General features: G+C 36.1%; 1 protein-coding gene across 2 annotated transcripts in view; it reads left to right on the top strand.

Annotated features, from left to right (window-relative positions):
• The window catches only part of HPSE2 (heparanase 2 (inactive)), a 777,305-nt gene that overhangs the window by 49,351 nt on the left and 700,978 nt on the right, over nucleotides 1-26,976 (top strand). For both annotated transcript variants that reach the window (XM_066238979.1, XM_066238978.1), the window contains exon 3: nucleotides 19,739-19,900. In XM_066238979.1, coding sequence (XP_066095076.1) covers nucleotides 19,739-19,900 — 162 coding nt within the window. The remainder of the gene's footprint in view (nucleotides 1-19,738; nucleotides 19,901-26,976) is intronic.

The following is a 26,976-nucleotide window of genomic DNA, read 5'->3' as shown; positions in this document are numbered from 1 at the left end:
AAAATATTATCTAAATGCTCTGAGAGTTCAGATATGTTAACCTAACAAATGAACATATAAAGCCTTACAAGGGTAAGATAAAGCTTTGTGCAAAGATAGGAATCAAGGTGTTCTTGAAGGATTGATATTTTTGAATAAGCCAGACGGGACAAAGGGAAGGAGAATAAGATGTTCACTTTTATTAGAAAATTCTCATTGTCTAATGAGAGTTTAGTCTTCTGATACTAGGTCAGTTTTATGGTATGATATACAAAAAAATGGAAGTAATTGTTCTTTTTCCTATATCAATAAAAACAATAATTTAATAGTGGTTATAACTCTTGTAATTATTTAGAGATGGTTATAATTTTTTTCCAGAGTTTTGAGGTTTTCAAGGTTTTCAGATACTTCTCTGTTTCTATTTTTTATTTTATTTTAATTTTTTTAGAGAGACAGAGAGAGAGAGTCAGACAGGAACGGAGAGAGATGAGAAGCATCAATCATTAGTTTTTTGTTGTGACACCTTAGTTGTTCACTGATTGCTTTCTCATATGTGCTTTGACCGTGGGCCTTCAGCACTGAGTAATCAGTGACCTTGGGTTCAAGCTGGTGAGCTTTGCTCACACAAGATGAGCCTGTGCTCAAACTGGTGACCTCGGGGTCTTGAACCTGGGTCCTTCCACATCCCAGTTCGACGCTCTATCCACTGCGCCACTGCCTGGTCAGGCCCCAGTGTTTCTTAAACAAATCCCAGTTCTAATATTATCCCAGGCCCTGGCCGGTTAGCTCAGTGGCAGAGCGTCGGCCTGGCGTGCAGGAGTCCCGGGTTCGATTCCCAGCCAGGGCACACAGGAGAAGCGCCCATCTGCTTCTCCACCCCTCCCCCTCTCCTTCCTCTCTGTCTCTCTCGTCCCCTCCCACAGCCAAGGCTCCATTGGAGCAAAGATGGCTCGGGCGCTGAGGATGGCTCTGTGGCCTCTGCCTCAGGCGCTAGAATGGCTCTGATTGCGGCAGAGTGACGCCCTGGATGGGCAGAGCATCGCCCCCTGGTGGGTGTGCCAGGTGGATCCCGGTCGGGCGCATGCGGGAGTCTGTCTGACTGCCTCCCCATTTCCAATTTAAGAAAAATGCAAAAAATAAAATAAAAAATAATATTATCCCAAATAAAATTTACTAAAGTTTTTTTTATTGTTGCTCATTACTTTGATTGCTCCTGTATTCCCTACCATGGTTAATGGCATCATTGTTTACCTTGTCTCTTGAGGAAAACTTTGTATTATTTTTTATTCTTTTCTGAATCTAATCTCCCATATTTAGTTGGCTGTCAGGTACAGCTGTCCTTAACTCTGGTATCCTCTTTCTTGCTACTGCGATGCTACCAGCCCATCTTACCTCTCTCTTGGACTATTAATATCAGATTAATGGGTCTCTCTGCTTCCAAGCTCTCCTAATATATTCCTCATACTGCTAGTAGAGTTATTCTTGTATATAGTCTTCAGTAGGTCACTTCTCTGATTCAGAACCTCTGACATCTCTTCAGAGCCTGGAAGATAAAGATCAAACCATAAAGGCGCTCGTATGTTTGCTCCCAGCTTGCTTCTCCAGGTTTCTTCTCACTCTACTGTACTCTAGTCTTAGTATTCTAATTATAGTATGTGGAAACGGGAATATTTCAAACAGGAAGCATAATTATCAAAGGCATGAAAATATATAATGTGCTTGGAGTCTCCATCAAATAGACTTCTTTTACTTATCTTTTAATAAAGATTTGGCTAAGAATTCAAACTCCTTTTTTGCACACTTCTGACTTCATCTCCTTTCTCTATATATGTGCATTATATATGCTTAAATTGTTTTAGATTTATTTCTCTTCTTCTTATTATAGTAGTTTGTGAGCTCCATGAGGGTAAAGACCAAGATTTATTCAACTTTGCATTCCTAATGTCCAGTATAGTGTGTTGAGCACATTGTAGGAGCTCAACACACCATATTGGACATTTGGAATGTCCTATTATGTTTGTTTGAACTATCACTAACATAATGTAACTAAAACTCTCTTGAAAGCCTGGTCCTTTCCAGGACTCCTAGTTCTGTGGGTCCCCTGAGGCTGCCACTAGGAGGCTCCAAAGCCATCCACATGAGGAAATTTGTTTTGTTTCCAGATTAGGCAAGGCAATGATGATGCTTGACAAATCCTTATTAAAAGTTCAGATGTCTAAACTTTGGTTTTAATTTCTTTAAATTCTGCTTTATATTTTAGTTCATTTTGATATTTAATAGATTTGTATTACACATTGTCCTTTGGAAAACTTAACAGTGTTCTTAAATGACACACTAAGTCAGAAATAAATACATTTTAGTCCTAACCAGTCTACTCATACAATAAGGGAAAGATAACTCTCAAAGAACCTGTTAGTTTTTTTAGGCACAGAATGAAGTGAAGTACTACTGACTAATCCAGTGCTTAAGTATCTTTTCTCTTATTCATCAAAAAGCATTTATTAAGTATAATTGTTGGCTGCTGTTTTTGCCTGTTACTTATTTAGCTCCAAAAGATTTGAATATATCAGATTCCAGTGGAAATAACCATGTAAGATTATTGCTGTTCAATGACCAAATATGCTGTCAGGTCATTGGCTCTAATTGGCATTCATGATTGCTACTTTGGTGAAATAAATTCTAAAACATTTGTTACAAGATTATCTCTTTAGGAGCCTCTTGATAATGAGATAACCCTAGAGCTTCTGAGTAGTTTTTACTGTTCCGATATGAGGAGAAAGAAAGGAACCCATTGATGCAGAGCTACCTTTATTTCTTTATGTATCGCTGTTTTCTTTTTCCACATCCGAATTCTGTCTGGTTCTTCTTGATGAGTTTATCTTCTATGAGGATTTCTCCAGGATGTACCATTCTTTTTTTTTTTTTTTTTTCTGAATTCAGACTAACTAAATCTTAGAATTGGAAATAATTTAGTTCTTGTAGTCTGGTCTTCTACCTAGTGTGTGAATCCCACCAACTGTGGGTAAAAATGGCCTCAGATACACTAAGTAAAACAGCAAATGGATTGGTTTTAGTCAAAGCTGGTTATATAACTGTTCTTGTCTGAACCGTCTTCTTCTAAGAATTAATGCTTGATTCAAGCTGTGTATATCACTAACAGTTAGACAGTCTTTCTATGAAGCAATTTATTTTGCACTTTTATGAAAATTCAGTCAGTACAAAAATATCTTTGTGGGTGGAATTTCAGTAATTGCAGATGAAAGAAAAGAAGTAGCCTGACCTGTGGTGGTACAGTGCATGGAGTGTCGACCTGGAATGCTGAGGTCACTGGTTCTAAACCCTGGGATAGCCTGTTCAAGCCACCTATGAGAAGCAACTACTATAAGTTGATGCTTCCCACTCCTTGCCCCTTCTTTCTCTCTATCCTCTCTCTAAAATCAGTAATTAAAATCTTTTTTTTAAAAAATAAGTATACCTGACTGGTGGTGGTGCAGTGGATAGAGCATCAACCTAGGATGCTGAGGTCCCAGGTTATTGGCTTGAGTGTGGGCTCATCAGCTTGAGTGCAGGCTCACCAGCTTGAGCATGGGGTTGCCATCTTGAGCATGGGTACATAATCCCATCATCACTGGCTTGAGCCCAGAAATTGCTGGCTTGAAACTCAAGGTTACTGGCTTGAGCAAGAGGTCACTGGCTCCACTTGAACCCGGAGTCAAAGCACATATGAAAAACAATCAATGCACAACTAAAGTGATGCAATTATGATTTAATGCTTCTCATCTCTTTCCCTTCCTGCTTTTCTCTCTTTTCCTCTCTGTCTCTCTGTCTCTGTCTCTCTCTCTCTCTCTCTCTCACACACACACACACACACAAAATGTAGATGTGATATATTCTGCTATTTTGAATAGATTAGTATTAGATCCTGTTTTGCAGAAACTGCCACTTGCAAATAGACCAGTTTGGCTGATCAAGTATGAGTCATGGTGTACAGATGAAAAATCAGGGCTGTGGTCAATACTGTAAGAACAGCCTTAGAAATATTTAGCAGATGAATGATTTATGCTGAGTTGTGGGAAGTCTATGCTTCTGGATTCAGCTTCCAACCCAATTGTATTGCTTGTTTTTATCTACATTCTTGAGATGGAACAATGGTGTCTTCATCTGGGAATGATGTAAAACTAGAGAAATATTGCAGACTTCAGAGGAGGGAGCTGGAGCAAAGAATTGAATGTTCATGGAAATCTGCCAAAGATCCATATATATTTACATACATTTGGTAGAAATGGCTAAAAATACTTGCAGAGGCAGATTCTGACAGGGTATCGTTTATTCTGCTGGGTGATGTAGGGGAAGAGCACCGGCAGTTAGGAGGCCTGGGTTCTGCCTTTGCTTAGTACAAGAACTGGGCACCTGAAACCTGTATAATTATGTTAACCAATGTCACTCCAATAAAATCAAATAAAATTTAAAAATACTGAGCTAATAACTTCATCCCTGACCCATTTCCTTATCTGTGAAATTTGAGGGTATTCTACTCTTTACTCATCCTTCTAGAGCAGGGGTCAGCAAACTGCCTGACCTGTGGTAGTGCAGTGGATAAAGCATTGACCTGGAATGCTGAAGTTGCTGGTTCAAAACCCAGGGCTTACCTGGTTAAGGCATATACAAGAACCAACTACTATGAGTTGATACTTCCTGTTCTCCCCCACCCCCTTTCTCTCTCTCCTCTCTCTAATAAATCAAGAAATACAATCTTAAAAAAATAATATCAAGGACTGTGAAGTGTTTGAGGTTTTACCCTACTTGCAAACTAACAAGGTAGTCTGCCAGAGTTGCATGGATGCTGGCAGAAGATATGAGATGCCTGTGTCAGACACAAAAGTTTATTTTTTACAGCAATACATGTGGGCAGAGTATCAGCAGTTTTTGAACTGTTTTTCTGAGTCTCGTTCTCATAGGACAATGGGAAGGATGCTAAGAGATACTTGCACATTCAGTGGGTTCTATAATAGGAGGGGAACCCTGAGATTAAGGAACTTGAATCTTTTATAATGAAAAGTAAACAGGCCTGCCCTTTATGCTGGAGGAAAATACTACCTTTATTATATTGGATACTAAGCATACCTGCCTTTTGCTCTGCAGGGAGGTACTATCTCTATCTTCTAAGACTGTTTAGTATACAAACATATTTGGAAATATTTAGAACTAAGGCAGCCACTGTCTCCGATTGAAAGATAAGCAGAAATGCAAGAGTCCTATATGTTCCCACAAATAAAAAAAAGTGAATAAAATATATAAGGATTAAGAAGAAAGGAAGAAACTTGTTTTTATTAGCAGATGTATAATTGGTTACATAATAAATTCATGAACATCTAGTCACAAATGGTTAGAAATAATAAGAGAGATTGCCAAGATTGCTAAATTCAGGCTCCATATAGCAAAACCAGGGCATTTTTATAAATTATGGGTAATAATTTAGAATATATTATAAAAAAAATGATAACAGCAAAAACCATAGTATCTTTGAATAAATCTAAAAACTATATTACATTTTAATAGAAGACACTGTAAAACTTTAATTGAAAAACATTAAAGAAGACCTACATAGAAATGCATAATATCATGAATAGGAAGACTAAATATCTTGAAACTGTTTCCAAATTAATTTATAAATTCAGTGTAGTTCAAACTACTATTAGCGCGCATGCTCCCTCTCTCTCTGTAACTTACTTAACAGGCTGATTATCTCAATAAGTACAGTGAAAGTAGTTGGTAAAATTAATATCTATTCATGATCAAAACTCTTAACAAACTAAGAAGAGTAAGGAATTTCTCTAATCTGATAAAAAGTATCTATAAAAATGCTACAGAACATTATTCTTAATGATGAAAGACTGAATCTACCGGTATCTATCTAAGACTGAGACATTAGGATATTCACTCTCCCCACTCCTGTTCAACTTATACTTGAAATTCTAGCCAGTGCAATAAGGTAAGACAGAGAAATAAAAAGCATGTGTATAAGAAAGTAAACATAAAATTGTCTCTATTTGCAGATGACATGATAATGTACATTAGAAAATCCTAAAGAATCTATAAAAAAGTTCCTAGAACTAATAGTTTGTCAACGCTGAAGGATACCATGTTAACAAAGAAAAGTGAATTTTATTTCTATATATGTACTTACAATGAATATTGAAATTTGAAATTTACAAAAAGCATTTACAATAGCATTAAAAGGTATAAAGCTAACAAAATGTATGCAGAATATTTATACTGAAAACTACAAAACCATGATGAAAGAAACCATATGAAGAGAGGTATAACAAATTCCTGAATTAGATGATTTAATATTGTTAAACTATCAATCCTCTCTGATATGTAATTTATAGAATCAATTCAATCCCGATCAAAACCACAGAAAACATGCATACACCCAAAGGAACTACAATATGTAAAACAATTTTGAAAAAGAAGAACAAAGTTGGAAAACTTACATTACCTGATTTTAAGACTTAAAGCTACAATTATCAAGGGAATGTGAGATTGGTAAAGTAAAAATGCATAGATCAGTGGGACAGAACAGAGAGTTTAGAAATAGATGCACACAGATAATGTCAACTGGTTTTTGACAAAGGTGCAAAGGCTGTTCTATGGAGAAAGGAAGTTTTTCACCACATGACACTGGAACAGTTTGAAAATATTGTGAAAACATGAATCTTGATACAGACCTCATACTTTTACAAAAATTAACTCAATACTCCTATAGATAAATATAAAACACAAAACTTATAAAACTTCCAAAACAAAAGGCAAATCTGTGTGACCTTTGAATTGGCAAATTTTAAGATACAATATCAAAAATATGATTCATAAAAGAAAAAATTGATAAATTTACTTTATCAAAGTTAAAATCTTTTGCTCTATGAAAGACCCTGTAAAGGGAATGAAAAATGAAGCAACAGACTAGGAGCAAATATTTTTAGAATCACAAATATGATTAAGGACTTATATCCAGAATTTATAAAGAACTCTAAAAATTAAAAACTGAATTAAATTGGGCAAAAGATAGAAACAAACATTTCTCCCAAGAAGATATTTGGATGGAAAATAAGTGTATGAAAATATGTTCAATATCATTGTCAGTATGAAATGAAAATTAAAACCTCAATGAGATGCCACTACAAATCTATTAGAATTCTAACAAACAAAACCGACAATATGGAATGGTGTTGTAAATGTGGAGTAACTAGATTTCTCATACATTGCTAGTGAGAGTGCCAATTAGTACAACTACTCTGGAAAAAGAGTTTGGCAGTTTCCTATAAAGCTAAACATACAGTCGTCCCTCGCCGTATTGTGGTTCACTTTTCATGGTCTTGCTGTATCGCGGATTTTTAAATTATATACACCTAATTTTGTATTGTGGATTTTTCACTATATCATGGGATTTTGTGGTACATAGGTATTTTTTATATATTTATTATTTGATTATTTTTGCAGTAAAATAAATGTGGGAAAGGTTAAATAACAGTGTGGAAAAGGTTTATAAGAGTGTGGGGAGGGTTTATAAAACCTTAAAATATGTATAAATAATAAATAAATAAAGGTCACTACTTCACGGATTTTCACCTATTGCGGGGAGGGGGGGGGGTGTTCCTGGAACCTAACCCCCACGATAGACGAGGGACCACTGTACATCTATATTGCCCTGTTATTTTGCTCTTAGAAGTTTACCCAAGTCAATTGCAAACTTAAAGGAAAAACTGGTATGTGAATGTTTGTAGAAGCTTTCATTGTTCCAAATTGGAAGCACCCAGATTTCTGATTTCCTTCAGTGGATCTATGTAGATAGCTTGTGTTTTTCACAATGTCATATCACAAAGAAGACTGAATTACTGATCCACAGCAACATTGGTGAATTTTGCTATGGGAACGAAGCTATACCCCACAGGCTACGTATTGTATGATCCCATTGATACAACATTCTGAAAATGACGAAGTTATCTACAGGGACAAAAACCCTGAACAAGAAAACAACAGATCAGTGTTTGCTGGTGAGAATGGAGGAAGGAGTTACTAGTGAAGGGGTAGCCTGAGGGAGTTTCTTGTGTGATCAAACTGTTATCTGTGGTAATGTGCTAGTGGATACTTGATTCAATGAAATTTTCAAAAGTCATGGAATTGTTATACCACAAAGTGAATTTTACTGTCTTCAGATTTTAAAAAATCAACCAGGATGTTGGGAAAACCAAAGATGGAATGTATATTTACAAATGAATCTAACTGTATTACAATGAATGACACAATTACAATGAAGGCTTGGAGAAGAAATTAAGCTGACCCAAGTCGCTTTATTTTTACTGGATACTCTAGGCTAATGAAAAAATTGAAGAGCAGCACTGTACTGTAAATGATAAATGTTTCTCTGTATTGTATACTGCTGTTGAACAAATAAGTATATGTGTTGTTGATAAGCAGGTTTCTCATTTTCAGGGAAAGAAATTGCAGAGAAGCAAATGGGAATGCTAGAATGAATCCTTTTGTACTGGATTGGAGTTGGAGGCACCAAAATGAACTAATGTGTATTTTCCCCCTTTTAATAGATACACAGGTAAATAGATACAGATATAAATACAGATATGTATGTATATACCAGTTAGTATATACGTATACCATATTTCCCCATGAATAAGATGCACCCTTTACAAAAAAAATTTGGGGTCTAAAACCTGGGTGCATCTTATACAGTGGTTGTGGCATTTCAAATGCCATAGATGGAACTGAGAATGAGACAATATATGAAGATAGTGATTTATCATCAGACACAGATGTGTATAAGCTAGTGGATAGGAATTTTGACAGTGATGAGAAATTCTATGAATTTTATGATGAGTAAAACTTGAGTTCAATAACTTTATGTAATACATTTTTTTGAAATTTCAGGCTCCAAAATTAAGGTGCGTTTTATACATGGGAGCATCTTATACCTGGGGGAAATACGGTACTTTTCATAGCTCTGTCAGTGGGCCTAGAAGCAGTGAATCCCAGTAGCAGTGAGCACATGTGGTGCCAAGCTCTTGGTTTTTAAATACCATCTTTTTCTTGTCTATATCAAACTAATACAGTACTGTTTTTATTTCAACCTGTATAAAAACTGATCATCCATGGCATATTATAAAAAGGAATACAGTGTTTAACTTTAGCATGGTTGCTAAAGTATTGACAGCTAACCAATGCCCTGAAAATATGCTTATTTTGGCAATGGCCCTCAGTTAACTTCTAGAGATTTCAGCCTGACACAATGAAATAACTCATGAAAATTAAACTATATAACTTTTTCTACTTTTGAAATAAAAAATATAAATTGAGATCATACCTTTTTATATCACTTGGAAAATGTCTATATACTAAAATTGCTACAGTGTATAAAGTACATATACTATTTAGAAAACACAATTGGTCACACATTGTTCTTTTTGGATATATACATATAAAGATGGAAATCAACATTTGTAGCATGAATGAATTTGATTACCAAATGCCACACATGTATTTATGATTGTCTAATCAAAAAAGTGTGCCCTTGATTCTAATAGTCATTATAACTGAATGATTTGTAAATTCTATCCTGATTTGTAGTTCCCCATCCACTACCAGAATATTCCTGTAATAGATAGTGATTCTAAAAGGAAACACAACCCACATGTGCCACATCACTAGGTTCTCCAAATTTCACAAGGGGAAATACAACCAGTCCTTCTATACACAGACTGGCCAGCATTTCCTTTTTTTTTTTTTTTTTTTTTTTGTATTTTTCTGAAGCTGGAAACGGGGAGAGACAGACAGACTCCTGCATCCGCCCGATAGGGATCCACCTGGCATGCCCACCAGGGGGCGACACTCTGCCCACCAGGGGGAGATGCTCTGCCCCTCCGGGGCGTCGCTCTGTTGCGACCAGAGCCACTCTAGCACCTGGGGCAGAGGCCAAGGAGCCATCCCCAGCGCCCGGGCCATCTTTGCTCCAATGGAGCCTTGGCTGCGGGAGGGGAAGAGAGAGACAGAGAGGAAGGAGAGGGGGAGGGGTGGAGAAGCAGATGGGTGCTTCTCCTGTGTGCCCTGGTCAGGAATCGAACCCGGGACTTCTGCACACCAGGCCGACACTCTACCACTGAGCCAACCGGCCAGGGCAGCATTGCCTTTTAAACCAATAATACTTCCTACATTAACAATAGACCCTCTCTGTTGTTGAATTTTAGTTTTCATGGCAGCTTTAGAGGTCAGCATAGAACCCAAAAGTTAGTATGTAGCTGAGATATCATACCTTCTGTTTTTGTTCTTACTGAAAGGCTATCCCTGTTAATTCCAGTTGCATTTACCAAGAAATTAACATAACCTAAATTTTTCTCCATCTCTTCAAATGTATTTAAATTTTTTTCCCTATTGATTTGAGAGAGGGAGAGAGAGAGAGAAAAAAAAAAGAGCAAGTGAGAGGGAAAAAGAGAAAAGCATCAACTCATTTCACTTAGTTGTTCCATTTAGTTGTGCACTCATTGATTGCTTCTCCTATGTTCCCTGACTGTGGGTCGAACCAGTGACCTCTGTTGTGCCTGGTCAATGCTTTATTCACTGAACTACCTGGTCAGAGCTCTTCAAATGTATTTTGAATATTATATTCTTTGGCAACATCACAGCTAAATGTCAAGTGACCACCACCTCGGTCACTGGTAGCAGGTTTGGCCACTTGCAGATTTCTGGAAATGATGGCCAGTTGGTAGCCTTTCTGGGCCATGAATGCCCTTACACCTCCAAAAGAATGCCATTGGACAGGGAGTCGCAATTTGGAGGAAAGAAGGCTAGGATTGATGGCCCCTTTCCATATTTGTGCTTTTATACCACTGTGGCTCAAACAAAACAAAACAAAACAAAACAGAACCCCAAGCAAACAAACACAGAAAACCCCCAAACCTAAATTGCCATGAGAAAACACTGCTCTATCCTTCCTCTTGCCACTGGACTGTAACATTTAAATACCATTCTTTTTTTTTTTTTTTAAAGGTATTTATTGATTTTAGAGCAAGACAGAAACACTGATCTGTTTCTGTATGTGTCCTGACCTGGGATTAAACCCACAACTTTTGCATAATAGGATGATGCTCTAACCAACCTAGCTGTCTGGGTAGGGCTAAATACCATTCTTAAACAAAATAATTCCAGCACTGGGACAGGGAAAATATAAGATGATCCTGGGACATTTGTGGTATTAGAAGTGCTAAAGTAAAGTATTAAAGTAAGGAAGTGCTTCTAAATAATGATGGGAATATGTCTAAAGAACACAGAAGCTGACCTGAAAGAGCTCCAAATAGCTAAAGCTGGAATAATTTATGCAACAAAATAGATAAATACGATGACTTAAAGAATAAAATAAATACCAATAAGTCCATATGAATGAATAAATAAATGTAGAAAGGACAGCTTTTCCTGTGCAGAGAATTCTAGTTAATAAATATAGAAGGAATGCGAAAAGTTGAAAATCACCATTAGAATACCAGAGGACTAATTGGTGTAAGCAAGATCTACTGATGAATGCTAAAATTAGTGGGTAGAAATTTACAGAAAAATGTGGTATTATATAGCTTCAAAGTTTCTTCCATAAAATATTATTAATTACATAGGCAAAATAGTAACTTCACAGTGGAGAAACCTATGAGACCACCTTAATTAAATGAACAGTATTAACATCATCATTAATAAGACCTATGAATACTTCTGTGGTATTCTTTCTCCAAATCCATAACTTATGAAAAAACTGAAAAATATATGAAAAACCTTCAACCAACCCCAAATGAGAGACAGTCTGAACACTTTTCGACAGTACCTGACTAGTACTGTCAAAAATTGTAAAAGTCATGAAAGACAAGGAAAGACTGAGGGATTGTCACAATTCAGAGGAGATTAAGGAGACATGAAAACTGATGCAGTGTGGAATCCTGAATCAGGTTCTGGAACACAAAATGTATACTATTAAAGAAAGTGGTAAAATATAGGAAAGTCTGTAGTTTATTTAATTATATTTATAGCAATGTTGATTACTTAGTTTTGATAATTGTTCCTTGGTTATAAAAAAGTAAACTAATATGTTTTTTATGTATTTAATAAAAACATACACCCATAGCCATCCATCCATCCATCCATCCATCCATCCATCCTTCCATCCATATAAGTATATTACTTGCAGGATTTAGGATTATGGTTTGTCTTTCTGAGGGTGGAAAGAGGGAAGGGAATGTCATTGCAGAGGTTAAGCAGAGGGCTTCAAGTGTTTCTGAACTTTCTTCTTTAAGCAGGTCTGAAGCAACTATGGTGAAATGTTATAAAAGGATAGAGCTGAGTAAGGGTACATGGTTGTGGGTGGGTAGTCTTTGTATGTTTCTCTGTTTGAAACATAATGAAAACAAGGTAAAGCTGAAGAATTTTTTCTAAATATGATATGCTAAATGCCTTGGAGAGCCATGAGTCTGGAGTTGTGGATATTGGCTTGTACTGTATAAATTATTCAGATAAGGGGTACATAGTATTAAGTTGAAAAGAAGTTGGCAATAAGAGACATTTTAAAGACTCAGTGGGTAAAATTGGTGATTTGAAGGGAAAGGAAGAGAGAGAGGAATGAAAGATGATAGGGGTCAGAAACGAGAGGATTAGGGAAATTATGTGGTTGAATAAATCACTGAAATGAAAGGGCAGGTCAATTGGAAGGAGAGAGTAGGTTATGAGTACTTTGTTTAAGAGTTCAACAAGAGAAACTGACAACAAAATAAACAGACAGCCAACTAAATGGGAAATAATATTTTCAAACAACAGCTCAGATAAGAGCCTAATATCCAAAACATACAAAGAACTTATAAAACTCAACAACAAACAAACAAACAATTCAAAATTCAATAAACAAATGGGAAGAGGACATGAACAGACACTTCTTCCAGGAAGAAATACAAATGGCCAACAGATATATGAAAAGATGCTCATCTTCATTAGTTATTAGAGAAATGCAAATCAAAACTACAATGAGATACCACCTCTCACCTGTTAGGTTAGTTATTATCAACAAGACAGGTAATAGCAGGTGTTGGAGAGGCTGTGGAGAAAAAGGAACCCTTATTCACTGTCAGTGGGAATGTAAAGTAGTACAACCATTATGGAAGAAAGTATGGTGGTTCCTCAAAAAACTGAAAATAGAACTACCTTATGACCCAGCAATCCCTCTACTGGGTATATACCCCCCAAACTCAGAGACATTGATACGTAAAGACACATGTAGCCCCATGTTCATTGCAGCATTGTTCATAGTGGCCAAGACATAGAAACAACCAAAAAGCCCTTCAATAGATGACTGGATAAAGAAGATGTGGCACATATACACTATGGAATACTACTCAGCCATAAGAAATGATGACATCAGATCATTTACAACAAAATGATAACATTATACGGAGTGAAATAAGTAAATCAGAAAAAACTAAGAACTGCATGATTCCATACATAAGTGGGACATAAAAACAAGACTAAGAGACATGGACAAGAGTGTGGTGGTTATTGGGGGAGGGGGAGGGAGGAGAGAGGAAGGGGGAGGGGGAGGGCACAAAGAAAACCAGATAGAAGGTGACAGACGGAGGACAATCTGACTTTGGGTGATGGCTATGCAACATAATTGAATGACAAGATAACCTGGACATGTTTTCTTTGAATATATGTACCCTGATTTATTGATGACACCCATTAAAATTAATAAAAATTTATCAAAAAAAAAGAGTTTATAGGCTCTCATCACAGAGATTCTAACATCTGTGAATCTCTTTTAAAGAGATTAGGTTCCTGATTTCTCTATATCCTTGTTAATACTTGGTATTGTTTGTCTTTTGGATTATAGTCATTCTAGTGCTTTGAGTTTGCATTTTCCTAATGACTAATGATGTCTTGCCTCTTTTTATGTGCTTATCAGCCATTGGTATATCTCCTTTGGTTAAATGTCTGTTCAGATATTTTATCTGTTTTTAAATTGGGTTATTAGCCTTTTTATTAAGTTGTAAAATTTTCTTTATATTTTTATTGTATATATTATTTTCACATATTTTCTGTATGTGTCTTTTTATTTTCTTAATGATATGTCTGTTTGAATACAAGGCCTGTGCCTTTATCTATTATTTTGCTTCACATAATGTCAGAGAAAGTACCTAACTCTGTACTAACTAAGCAGGCTTTGATGACTATACTGAAGTAATTTTATTGTGTTTGTGTCATCCAGTCTCAGCTTGAATATTTCTAGGGACAGGAAACTCATTCCATCCTCAATTAGCTCTTTTCCTTATATGACAGCTTCTGTTGTTACAGTTTTCTCATGTGGAACTGTAGAGTATGTTTTTGGTTATTCCCATAATGTTTGACTTTCGAGACTTACATGAAATAAGTCAGTTACCCCTTCTATATGAAAACAAGTTTTCTTTTTTATTGTTTTGCCAAGCTTAACACATAATTTTTTCAGCTATTTAAAAAATATATATTTGCCATCTTGGTACTTTTCTTTGGGTGCTATCCTGACGATTAGTATCTTGCTGACACTGTTACAGCTGGAAATAAATATAATAGCACAAGTAGGATACTAAAACAAAAATAAAAGTTACCTTTTATAGAACTCTTATTAGGTGGCATGCATAGTGCTAAGCCTTTCATGTCTCTTTACAATAACAGTAGATGAAGAAATTGAGGCTTACAGAAGTGCTTTTGTCTGTCACTTCTGCAACTAATTAGTAAACACCAAATCAGAATCTGAAGTGAAGTCTGCTTAACTCCGTCTTTTCGCTCTGCTCCCTTTCACTGGCATAGAATGCAGTGTGGCTATGCTATCTCCTATATTCTGGATGTCTTAGTTTTATTAATTTAGTCTAAGACTGCATTAATGTTTTTGGTGGCAAGGTCATATTTGGTAGCATACCACTGGCTTATATTAGGCTTGTATTTAACTAAAATCTACAAATCTCAATAAAACCTTACATATTTGAACTTCTGTCTGGTTTGGCTTTCCCATATAATCTTATGTAATTAATTTTCAGTATAAATGGAGGACTTTGTGTTCATGTCTTTACTTATATTTTGGGGATCTAATCCTAAATTTCTAGATTGCCAAGATAATTTTGCATCTTGAACATATCATTTATGATGCTGATTGTTCCTCCAGATATATAACCATGTGCAACTTTGATAAGTATTCTTGCTTTGTGTTTTATCTACTCTTTGATACAATACCAAACAGATTAAAAATAAATAAAAAGTCCATATAGCATATTTATTTTCCAAACATTGTTGAAATGTACTTTTCTAAAGTCTAGGACATATGTTTCTAAAGTCTAGGACAGCAGTTCTCAACCTGTGGGTCGTGACCCCGGCGGGGGTCGAATGACCAAAACACAGGGTCCCCTAAAGCCATATGAATAGGTGACCCCTGTGTTTTGGTCATTTCACCTCCGCTGGGGTCGCGACCCACAGGTTGAGAGCTGCTGGTCTAGGACATGCCCATGGTTTTCTTTTTCTTGTTTTTTTAAGATGTCAAACCTTTTTTTTTAAATTTATTGGGTTGACTTGGTTCACCAAACTATACAGTTTTCAAGTGTACAACTCAGTATAACACCATCTACATGCCACATCATGCCTCCCCCATGCCCCAAAGTCTCTTTGTACCCCCATTTTTCTCCCTTTGCCCTCCTCCCCTTGTCTCCACCCCCTCATTTCCTTCTGGCTGTCGTCATTCTGTTGTCTGTATTTCTGTGTTATGTATGATATATATATATATATATATATATTTTGCTAATCTCTTCACCTTTTTTGATCTAGTCCCCTTTCCCCCTTCCCTCTGAGAGATATCCATATGTTTCCTGTGTCTGTGCCTCCCATTCTATTTTGTTCCTCAGTTTGTGTTCATTAGATTCCATCTATAAGTATAATCATACAGTATTTGTCTTTCTCTGCCTTGCTCAGTTCACTTAACATAATAATCTCTAGGTCCATCCATGCTGTTGCAAAAGGTAAGATTTCCTTCTTTTTTATGTCTATGTAGTATTCCATTATATAAATGTACCATCGTTTTTTCATCCTCTTATCCACTGATGGACACTTGGGTTGTTTCCAGATCTTGGCTATTACAAATAATGATACAGTGAGCATGGGGGTGTATATCTTCTTTTGAATTAGTGTTTTGGGATTCTTAGGATATATTTCTAGAAGTGGGATAGCTGGATCATAAAGCAGTTTCATTTTTAATTTTTTGAGGAAACTCTATACTGCTTTCCACAGTGGCTGCATTAGTCTGCATTGCACCAGCAGTACAGGTAATGAAAGCCAGTCTGGCACATGTGAGGTGATATCTCATTGCGGTTTTAATTTGAATTTTTTTGATGATTTGTGACCTTGAGCATTTTTTCATATGCTTGTTGGCTGTCTCTAGGTCCTCTTTGGAGAAGTGTCTATTCAGGTCCTTTGCCCATTTTTTAATTGGATTGTTTGTCTTCCTGGTGTTGAGTTTTATACATTCCTTATAAATTTTGGTTATTAACCCTTTATCAGATGTTTGGTGAATATGCTTTTCCATGAATATGCTTTTCCATACAGTGGGTTGTCTTTTCATTTTGCTGATGGTTTCTTTTCCTGTGCAAAAACATTTTAGCTCTTTTCTTAGTATTATTAATATTAAGATAATATGGTCTCTTTATTTCAAGGTTCTGGTTGAATGATGTTGAGGATATTAGTTATACTTATTACTTCCTCTGACTTCTGAGAAATTAATTTTATTATATAGGAAGTAAAGAGTTTCATAGGTGTTCTGCTCTTTGAATTAGACTTTTATCAGAAGATATAAGGATAATTAAAACTCCATTTGTTTTACAAGTTTTGTAATATTTTGTTTTCTAGGAAAGTATCATCTATATCCCTTACCTTTTGCCTTCAATTACTGTAGAGACTGAAAATCTGAATAGATTGTAGTATGCTATTGTAAAAGTATAATTAGATTTTTCTTTTTAGTTCCTGACTTTTATTGTCTAATACATTTTACCATTAGGTTCATGAGTTTCTATGTAGGAATAACTTCTGGAAAGATCACTGGACTTAGCTTTAAAAATTCCTGGATTGATGAACTTGAGCAAGTCACTTTAGCTTTGTGAATTCAGTGTTCTCATATGTACAGAAGGGATAATAATATTATTTCTTATCACTTAAGATTATAAAAACAGATTAGGATTTCAAAAATATAGATAGCTGACTATTAATGGTTTGTACAAATAGTGCTTTGTCTTACATAATAAGAAATTGAGAGATGGGCAGTTTAGAACAAGAATGATAGTTATGGTATTTCAGTAAAGACATTAGGGACTTAGGCTTGTTCCGTCTTTCTGTTCACCATCTTTAGTGTAAAGTCCTTTGTCCTCTTACTTCTTGATTCATTGCAACAAAATGGCTACTATAACTCTGGACCTCATGTCTATGTTTCAGGCATAAAGAATAGGAGAACAGAAAGATTGAAAAGAAAGAAAAAAGTTGGTTTTCTCTTAATTAAGTTTTATCTTTTTTAATTTGGCAAGGGAATTCCTTCTAGGTGTGTCTTCCTGCAGCTTATTGGCCAGAACCATGTTACATGGTCACACCTTGCTCCAAGAAAAGCTGGGAAATTATATAGTTTAGCTTTTCAGTCTCTACAGTAATTGAAGGCAAAAGGTAAGGGAGTGTATTTAGGGTTTGTGTCAGCTAGTCAACAATGTCTGCCACATAGTTTCATAGGATTATTGGAAGGATTTAATGATATAATATAATTAAATAAATGTAAACTACATTTATTATTCCTCTTGCCTTCTATTGTTAGTCTTAAAAACCTGAGTGTATCTTTGATTTAATTTATTCTAATTTTGTATTCAAGCCTTAAAAAAATCTGTGAGATTAGTTACTTGAATGTTAAATGGGTTCACTTTATTGCCTATATTTTAGAAATTTGTATAAATATGTTTAGGCACAATACTGTATTATTTCCAACCAGCTCCCCTTTTTTCATGTAAGAATGAGTGAGGACCATAACCACATCTGACTAATTTTTTTTCAGTGAGAGGAGTGGAGGCAGAGAGACAGACTCCCAAAAGTATCCTGGATGGGACCACCCAGCAACCTCTGTCTGGGGCTGATGGTCTGCCCTTCTGGGGCCATGCTTGCAACTGAGCTATTTTTTTGCACCTGAGGCAGAGGCCATGAAGCCATCCTCGGTGCCTGGGGCAAACTCACTTGAACCAATTGAGTCATGATTGTGGGAGGGGGAGAGAGGGGGAGAGAGAGAGAGAGAGAGAGAGAGAAAGAAGGGAGAGGGGGAGAGGTAGAGAAGCAGATGGTCGTTTCTCCTGTGTCATTTCTCCTGTGTGCTCTGACTGGGAATTGGACCAGGGACTTCCGTACACTGGGCCAATACTCTACCACTGAGCCAACCAGCCAAGGCCCTGACTAATCTTTGTGTACCACACATCTTAATCCTCATTGTCATGGGTTTTATTTATATATGGGCTTCTTTTTTGGGGCTTTAAATATGGATTTGAAGATTATTTGTCCATGGTGATGTTCTACCCTTTGTGACCTCCGGCCCAATTTTTTCTTAAATGTCATTGTACATTGCTTAAGAGTTAAATCTTTCTACTGGTACTATCAACATGGACATTCATATTTTTCCCTTCAAAACCATTGGTGTCAACAATGTCAGAGTGATTATTTTTTTTGGCATTTTCTCTTAAAATCTTCTAGTTTGCTGTGTAAAACATGAAAGTTTCTAGAGTTGTCATCCAGATTGCTGTTGATAATATCATTTCTTTCTATGATAATTAACTGAGTTATATTTTAACTTATAAAAATAAAACAAATAACTGTAGGGCAGGAAAGCTCTTTGTTAATTGGGACACATTATAGATGAATATTTATTTTTTGGGGAAGGCTGTTTTCTGGAGAATACTTCTGCTTTGAGTGGAAGTTATACTGTATAAAATGGATACAAAGCAGCCTATGAGTAATGGGAAGTAATTGGGAAAGAGGGAGATCTGAAAAGTGACTCTAGCCCTTCTCTTGCTTTCTTTAGTGACTCACAAAATACTTCTAGGATTCCAGAGTGATTACTGAGTCAGAATGTACCCAGAGGTATATGAAAAAAGGGCAGGAGAAATTCTGTAGCTAACTCACAGAATGGCAGCCCTAGTTTGAATTGAGTAGGCTGGCCGGGTGGTAAATTTGAAAATAGGCCAAGCATCGTGAATGCACATGTTGTAGCTATCACCTGGTCCTAGAATACTAGTTACTAGTGTTCAAAGTTGTATTTTTTTTCCCATGGAGAATGCTAACAGCTGCTCAGAAAAGGCCCCAGGAGGTAAATAAGTACTAGAGATGAGCTTAGAAAGGAGAGTAGAGGAGTGACAATCTTAAATGATTTCAAAGAGAGATAAGAAGCAAAAAATCTCCCAAGAATTTGGAATGACCAGAGAAACTTAAAAAGAATGTATCATGAAATTGGAGACCCTCAGGTTTATTACTTCTGAATTTCTTCATTTTGATGAAAATACTGGTAGTTTATAAATTGTCATTTTGGGGTGAAACAGGACTTGTGTATATGGTTTTCTTTTTTTAGTTAGTTTATTTTTTATTTTATTTGCTTTTCATTTGTGCTGCCTCTCTTTTTTCTTTCTTATTGTAGACATTGTTCGAAGTGATGTTGCGTTGGATAAGCAGAAAGGCTGCAAGATTGCCCAGCACCCTGATGTTATGCTGGAGCTCCAGCGGGAGAAGGCAGCTCAGATGCATCTGGTTCTTCTAAAGGAACAATTCTCCAATACTTACAGTAATCTCATATTAACAGGTAAGGCTATTGGAATCGGCTAAAATCTTAGAGCTTTGTAGATTGATGGCCTCCATCAGTTAGCAACTTGATGCTTGGGAGACACTAAAGTGGGATCCAGATGAGCTCACATCTGTCTGTCTTTATTCACTGTATCCCTTTTTTAATTGTGATGATTCTTGTCTTCCTATAAAAACCATTTCTTGTAGTTTGCAGATGTCTTTTGGCTTGAGGTTATGGGCGATTCAGCATGTGTGTTCTTAAAAGACAGACCCAATGAAAACCTAATGAAGCCTTATAAAAATATGACTTTTTAGATGTGTGCCAGTAGATTTGAGAGAATTACTAAATTTGGTGTCTAAGAAGCAGCTATTTTCTTCTTTCTGTGTATGTCCTTTCTGTGAACCCAGTGAATATAAAGATGAAATGTAAAAGAGATAATGATCCGCAGGCAGAGCTGAGAATGTTCTGTTCGTGGTAGAGTTTGAAAATATCTAGGGAATTTGATTTTCTTTTTAAGAGCAAAAAGGCTATGAGACTGAGCCATTCTCTTTTACACCCTTGGTTCTAGGAGGAAAGTGAATATGTATGAGAGCTCAAAGGAGAAACGACTTTTTACAGGGTTGCCTGCAAACTTTCCTGGTAAAGAACATGCAAGTTGCATGCCTTTTTCAAGCTTTGGAAAAGATCCCAATAGCAGGCTCTAATGTGAGAATCATGAAGGACTTGAGATGAACTAACAAGAGCAGTTCAAGTTACCTCCGTTTTCTTGAGGGCATGCAAGGCAGACTTGCATTATATTGATCCAAATAAACTTTAACAAACCAAAAGTGTATATTTTTTCTTGCTTATGAATATTTAAGAAATAAAAAAATGGACTGTCTGAAAGGCTATGAACATCTCACACTTATTTTTGTAAAGTCCAATTAGGAAAATTTTAAGTTTTGGTTTTTGTTTTTTTTTAACAGCCTTCCTGGATTTCACCAGGAATTGCTGAGTAACAACCAAATTGTTCTGCTTTAAAAAGCACAAGTCTTTTTCATTTTTTTATCTTGTACCTAGTGGAAGACCCAATAGTATGAGATGAAAACCAGATTTAAATGTAGCTTTGGTGAGCAGAGAGGAGTTTTTTGGATTTTGTAAGTATAGGCCCTGTTTTTTGCTCTTTGATAAGTCATTAAAGAGGGAAAAGTTAAAAGTGATTTATAGCTAATGCATGTATTTCCCTAAATTGGTTAATGAAACTGTGTTTAATGATAGATGTTTGGGGAGAACACAGATTTCTCTCCAGATTTATCCAGTCTACCTCAAATGTACAAATGTGCATATATTTAATGTTTTCCAATTCAGTGACTGGAAGTGAAATATTTTAATTCCATCCTTACTCTAATATTTTAAATACATATTAGAGAGGTCAGACCCCATGTTCTTTAATGTGGCATAGAAAGGGCTTAGAGTAATTCTAACCCTAAACTGTAGATACAGAGTGTGGCTCAAAGGCATATTATCTTTGAAAAAATACAAGTGTTCTATTGAGTTCAATGGAATCTTTTCTAATTCTCAGTAACATAATCCCTTTGGATGTTTATTCACAGTTCAAACTGTTGGAATCAACATTGTCAACTTTTACCCTGACAACTTGCTTACTTTCCGCTAAACAAACTTACCCTAGTGAAGAGCCTCTTTCCTGCTCTCACTTCTCCCAAACTGCTTCAAAGAGTCTTCAGGCATTTTCCACATTTTTCACCCAAATGCCTGTGCAGAGGTGGTACCTTGCCAGAGACAGAGCACTTGGTGTGCCCTGGTGTGTTTACATGAAAGTTCAAAAGGTTTTGGTGCCAGGTGTTGGGAAGAGATGGAGTCATTTCAATTTAGCACCAATGGTAAAACTATTTTAATGTCCTTTAACTAAGTCTTTGATTTTACACAGCATGGTTTTCTAATTGTTATGAAGTTTAATCCTTGATTTCTTGTATAAATTTTGAGAACATGGTCTCCAGACAGCTAAACATAATATTTAAACATAACTAAACTAACTTTTGTAAATATTTCCCTTTTCAGTGATGAATGTATATTGGTAAGGAGGGTAAGGTTGAAGGGGCAGAGACCTCTCAAATGAAGTGACTTTCTATACCAACATGTTCAGAACACCTACTCTAGGAGCTATGCTTGATGATGTTCCACTTATTTTGGGTAACTTTGGCATTGTTTGAAATATCTGTAGTAAAGTATTTAAGTGAGCACAAGATGTGGAAGCTGGGTCTCCAAAATCTCTGAAAGAGATCACTTTTCACACCTCTGCCCTCCCCTTAGCACCTCTCCCAATGATTTTTAATTTTCATGTATATGGGTAGCAGTGTATCATAGTTGCTTCCTGGTTAGTTAATGGTATATTCTTTATTTTTAAATTGGACAAGATCACAGTATAGGAAAGAAATTAATAAAATGATTGAAACGTCAGTATAGTAAGAAATTAATGAAGTGATTGAAATGAAGGATGGTTACAAACATGTTAAAAATATTGCTTGTTGTCTTCTACGTCACAAGCAAGCCCTTATTCTTAGATGTTTCATTTCTATCTGATGTGACTGTGACCACTAAGGTGAGAAGCATGCTTTCATATTCAGCATTTCAGCTCATCATCTTTATCATCTTTCTTTCTTTTGTTTCTTAAACAGAGCCCTTTCAGGTGAGAGCAAATGATGCTTGAGATTTGAGGGTCTTTTGACCATTTAATAAAAGGAAACAATTCTACAGTCCTACTGACAGCCCAGTTAATGGAAACTAATAATAATTCTTTAATGCATATATCTTATTGAAGTGTTCCTCATTATATCATATTCCTAGAAAAGTAGATTGTATTTTTGCGTGGTATTAAGCATGTTTTAATATTTTAATGTGAATGATTTACATGGTATTGGAAATAATGTTAGCCTTACCTAAAGTAGAGGATTTTGAAGTAAACTCTAAGGTTACTGGAAGGTGAAGGAGTAATTCCAGTAGAACATCAGTGATAGAACTACTTTAAATGGTGGTGAGTCGTATACTACACTAATCACATTGACGTACCAACATCTGAGTGTATGCTTGTCCTATAACTACTTGGGCCTGAGAATGTTAATGTCACTGCAAGTTACTCAAGGAGTGACAAATGAGAGGGGGAGTAGGGTAGGAGTCTTGAAGAAAGAACAGGGATCATGTCTACCATTTCTTTGTGCTCTCATGATTTTTTTTTGTCTGTGTGTGCACATGTGCTGTCATGATTCTTAATCTAATAATGTCCTATAAATTTGTTGATAGTGTTCTGCTGTGTACATATGGATGAATTCACTTGAAGATTTTTTAAAAATAATTTTGACATCTATTAAATAACTTCACATGATTAGAATCAGTTATTTGTCTTCTCTCACCTTACCACTTCCCCTTTTAAGGTATAAATTGAACTTTTGTGGCAGATGCCTATACTGTAATCAGATGAAAAACAGAAAAGTTGAAAGTCAGCTTTAAGGGGCAATACATTTTCTAGGATTTCATTTAGGACATAAACTCATGGAGGGCAAGGAATAACCAGGCAGTGCGAGCTATGGCCATTATAAATGGATGGCTTTATTCAAGATGCTTTCCAATACTGTATTCATTTATGAGGTCTCTTTTCATGTAATTGGCTGCCTTTTTTTTTTTTTTTTTACCTCTTCTTTGACTCATAAGATTCCAAAGTGGACTGGGAATTCTGTGGTCGCTATACTACATTACTGTGACAAATAAATTGAGCAAAAGAGGCTCATAGTACCCTGTTGTGACCCATTCTTCAAACTTCAATTAAGGAAAAGGGCTCAGCTCAGTGGAACAAGAATTCTTCTTTCAGTTACTATCATAATGCTCAAAGGACTCTTTTCAGACCTTTAAAATTATTTACATCATATTCTATAGTAGGAAATATAAGTTTATTTAATCATTTTCTTATTAATGTCTATTAATGTATACATATTGACACATTTATTTCTGTAGAGTAGACATCTCAAAGTGGATGCCTGGGTCAAAAGATATGTATTTATAGATTTTATAAATTCAGGTTTATTGAGATATAATTGATATGCAGGAAAAATAAATTTTGACAAATATAAAGATTCTATAGTCATATAACCACAACCACCAAAGATATACAAGATTCTGTTACACCAAAACATTCTCTTATTTTCCTGTGCAGTCCATGTCCTTTTCCCACCTCCAGTCCTTTGGTGTATATCTGATCTGATATTTGGCCCTAAATATCATGTAAACAAGTGGTTATGTGTATATGATTTCTTTCACTTAGCATATTTTTTTGAGATTCATTCATCTTGTATATATCAGCATTTCATTCCTTTTTATTGTTGAGTAATATTTTGTTATGACTATCCTACAATTGTGTTTATTATTTATCTGTTGCTAGACATTTGATTTATTTCTAGTTTTTAGTGCTTCTGAATAAACCTAGTATAAACATTTGTTCTCATATCTTTATACTGACATAGATTTTCATTTCTCTTAGGTAGTTACCTAGGAGTGGGATTGCTTGATTTTATGGTGTCCAGCTTTATATGAAACTCAAGACTACTTTCCAAAGTTACTGTACTATCTTACATCTCACAAATAGTATGTGAGAGTTCTAGTTCCTCCACGTTTTTGCCAACAATCAGTATTGTCTGTTTTAAAAATTTTAGCTATTCTAGTGAATATATAGTAGTATCTTATGGTTTTAATTTGTAGTTTATCTTATGACTAATGATACTGAGCATCTCTCTACATGTGCTTATTTATCATCTATAGATCTTCATTAGGGAAGAGTCTATTTAAGTCTTTTACTTATTTTAATTAATTAATTAATTAATTTGAGAGAGAGAGAGAGAGAGAGAGAGAGGAAGGGAGAGATAAAATGTACCAACTTGTAGTTGCGGCACCTTAGTTATTCATTGATTGCTTCTCATACATGTCTTGACCAGGGGGCTCCAACTGAGCCAGTGACCCCTTGCCAAGCTAGCAACCTTGGACTCAAGTCAGTGACCTTGGGCTTCTAGCCAGCGATTTTGGGGCTCAAGCCAGAAACCATAGGATCATGCTGGTGATCCCAAACTCAAGCTGGCGACCTTGGGGTTTCGAACCTGGGACCTCAGTGTTGCAGATTTACATTCTACCTACTGCGCCACCACTGGTCAGACCATTTTAAAAATATGAATAAGTTTTGTTTTCTTACCATTGAGTTTTGAGAATTTTGTATACATTTTGGGCTATAAGCCCTCCATCAGATATGTGATTTACAAATATTTTCTTCTTCTGTGACTTTTAAAATTATTATTATTTTTTAATTATTTAGCGAGAGGAGGGGAGGCAGAGAAACAGACTCCGGCATGCACCCGACAGGGATCCACCCAGCAAGCCCACTAAGGGGCGATTGTTTCATTACCCAGCAACTGAGCTCTTCTTAGTGCCTGAGACAGAGGCCATGGAGCCATCCTCAGCGCCTGGGGAAAACTCACTCCAATCAAGCAAGCCATGGCTGCAGAATGGGGAGAGAGAGGGAGAGAGAGAGAAGCAAGAGGGGGAGGTGTGGAGAAGCAGATGGGCACTTCTCCTGTATGCCTTGACCTGGAATCAAACCTGGGACATCCACATGCCGGGCTGATGCTCTACCACTGAGCCAATTGGCCAGGCCCTTTGTTTCATTTTCTAAAGGTTCTTTTTGAAATGTAGAAACAATTTTGATGAAGTCCAATCTATGAATTTTTTCTTTTATGTTTTCTTTTTTTTATTTAGAAAATTAAATTTAACAGGATAACATTGATCCTCAAGAGTACATAGGTTTCAGGTAAACATTTCTATATCATTTGAACTGTTGATTATGTTATATACCCATCACCCAAAGTCAAATCATTTTCCGTCACCTTTTGTCGCTCTTTATGCCCTTCCCCTCCCACACATCTCTTTCTCCCTGGTAACCACTGCACTCTTATCTATGTCCATGAATCTCAGTTTTATATCCCACCTATATGTGAAATCATACAGTTTTTAACTTTTTCTGATTTACTTATTTCACTCAATATAATGTTGTTAAGGTCCATCTATGTTGTTGTAGATGACACTGTGTCATCGTTTCTTATGGCTGAGTAGTATTCCACTGTATATATATACCACATCTTCTTTATCCAATCCTCTACCGAGGGACACTTTGGTTGTTTCCATGTCTTGGGCACTGTGAACAATGCTACGATGAACATTGGGGTGCATGTATCTTTATGTATCAATGTTTTCAAGTTTTTGGAGTAGATAACCCAGTAGAGGGATTGCTGGGTCACATGGTAGTTCTACTTTGAATTTTTTGAGGAACCACCATACTTTCTTTCATAATGGTTGTACTAATTTGCATTCCTACCAGCAGTGAATGAGAGTTTCCTTTTCCCTACAGCCTCTCTACCTCTTGTTATTACCTGTCTTGTTGATAATAGCCAATCTAAGAGGTATGAGGTGGTATCTCATTGTAGTTTTGATTTGCATTTCTCAAATAGCTGGTGAAGATGAGTATCTTTCCATATATCTGTGGTTCATTTGTATGTCTTCTTGGAAGAAATATCTGTTTAGGTCTTCTTCCATTTTTTTTTATTTTTTAATTTTTATTTAATTAATTGTGTTTACATAGATTCTAGGGTCACCCTGAATGAATCCCCCTCCTCATATTCCCCTCAACATCTCCCTTGTTTTCCTCCCCACAATACCCTCCCCCCTTCCCTTCGGGTTTATCTCATCCTATCATCCCCTTTCCCTCTGTCCTCTTTTCCTCTGGTCCCTTTGATCCCTCCTCTGTCTCAATTCCATTCCTCAGTTCTCACTGTTCTTTGGATTCCTCAAGTGAGTGAGGTCATATGATATTTTTCTTTCTCTACCTGGCTTATTTCACTCAACATAATAGTTTTCAGGTCCATCCATGTTGCATTAAAAAGAAAGAAACATTACCTTTTGCGACAACATGGATGGACCTGGAAACTCTTTCCATTTTTTAATTGGAATGTTTGCTTGTTTGTTGCTGAGCTTTGTGAGTTCTTTATATAAAAATATTTTGGATA

The sequence above is a fragment of the Saccopteryx bilineata genome, chromosome 7 (genome assembly GCF_036850765.1).
Source record: "Saccopteryx bilineata isolate mSacBil1 chromosome 7, mSacBil1_pri_phased_curated, whole genome shotgun sequence".
Classification (NCBI taxonomy): Eukaryota; Metazoa; Chordata; class Mammalia; order Chiroptera; family Emballonuridae; genus Saccopteryx; species Saccopteryx bilineata.
The sequence above is the reverse complement of the archived record's forward strand: the minus strand, read 5'-3'. Positions and strand labels throughout refer to the sequence as shown.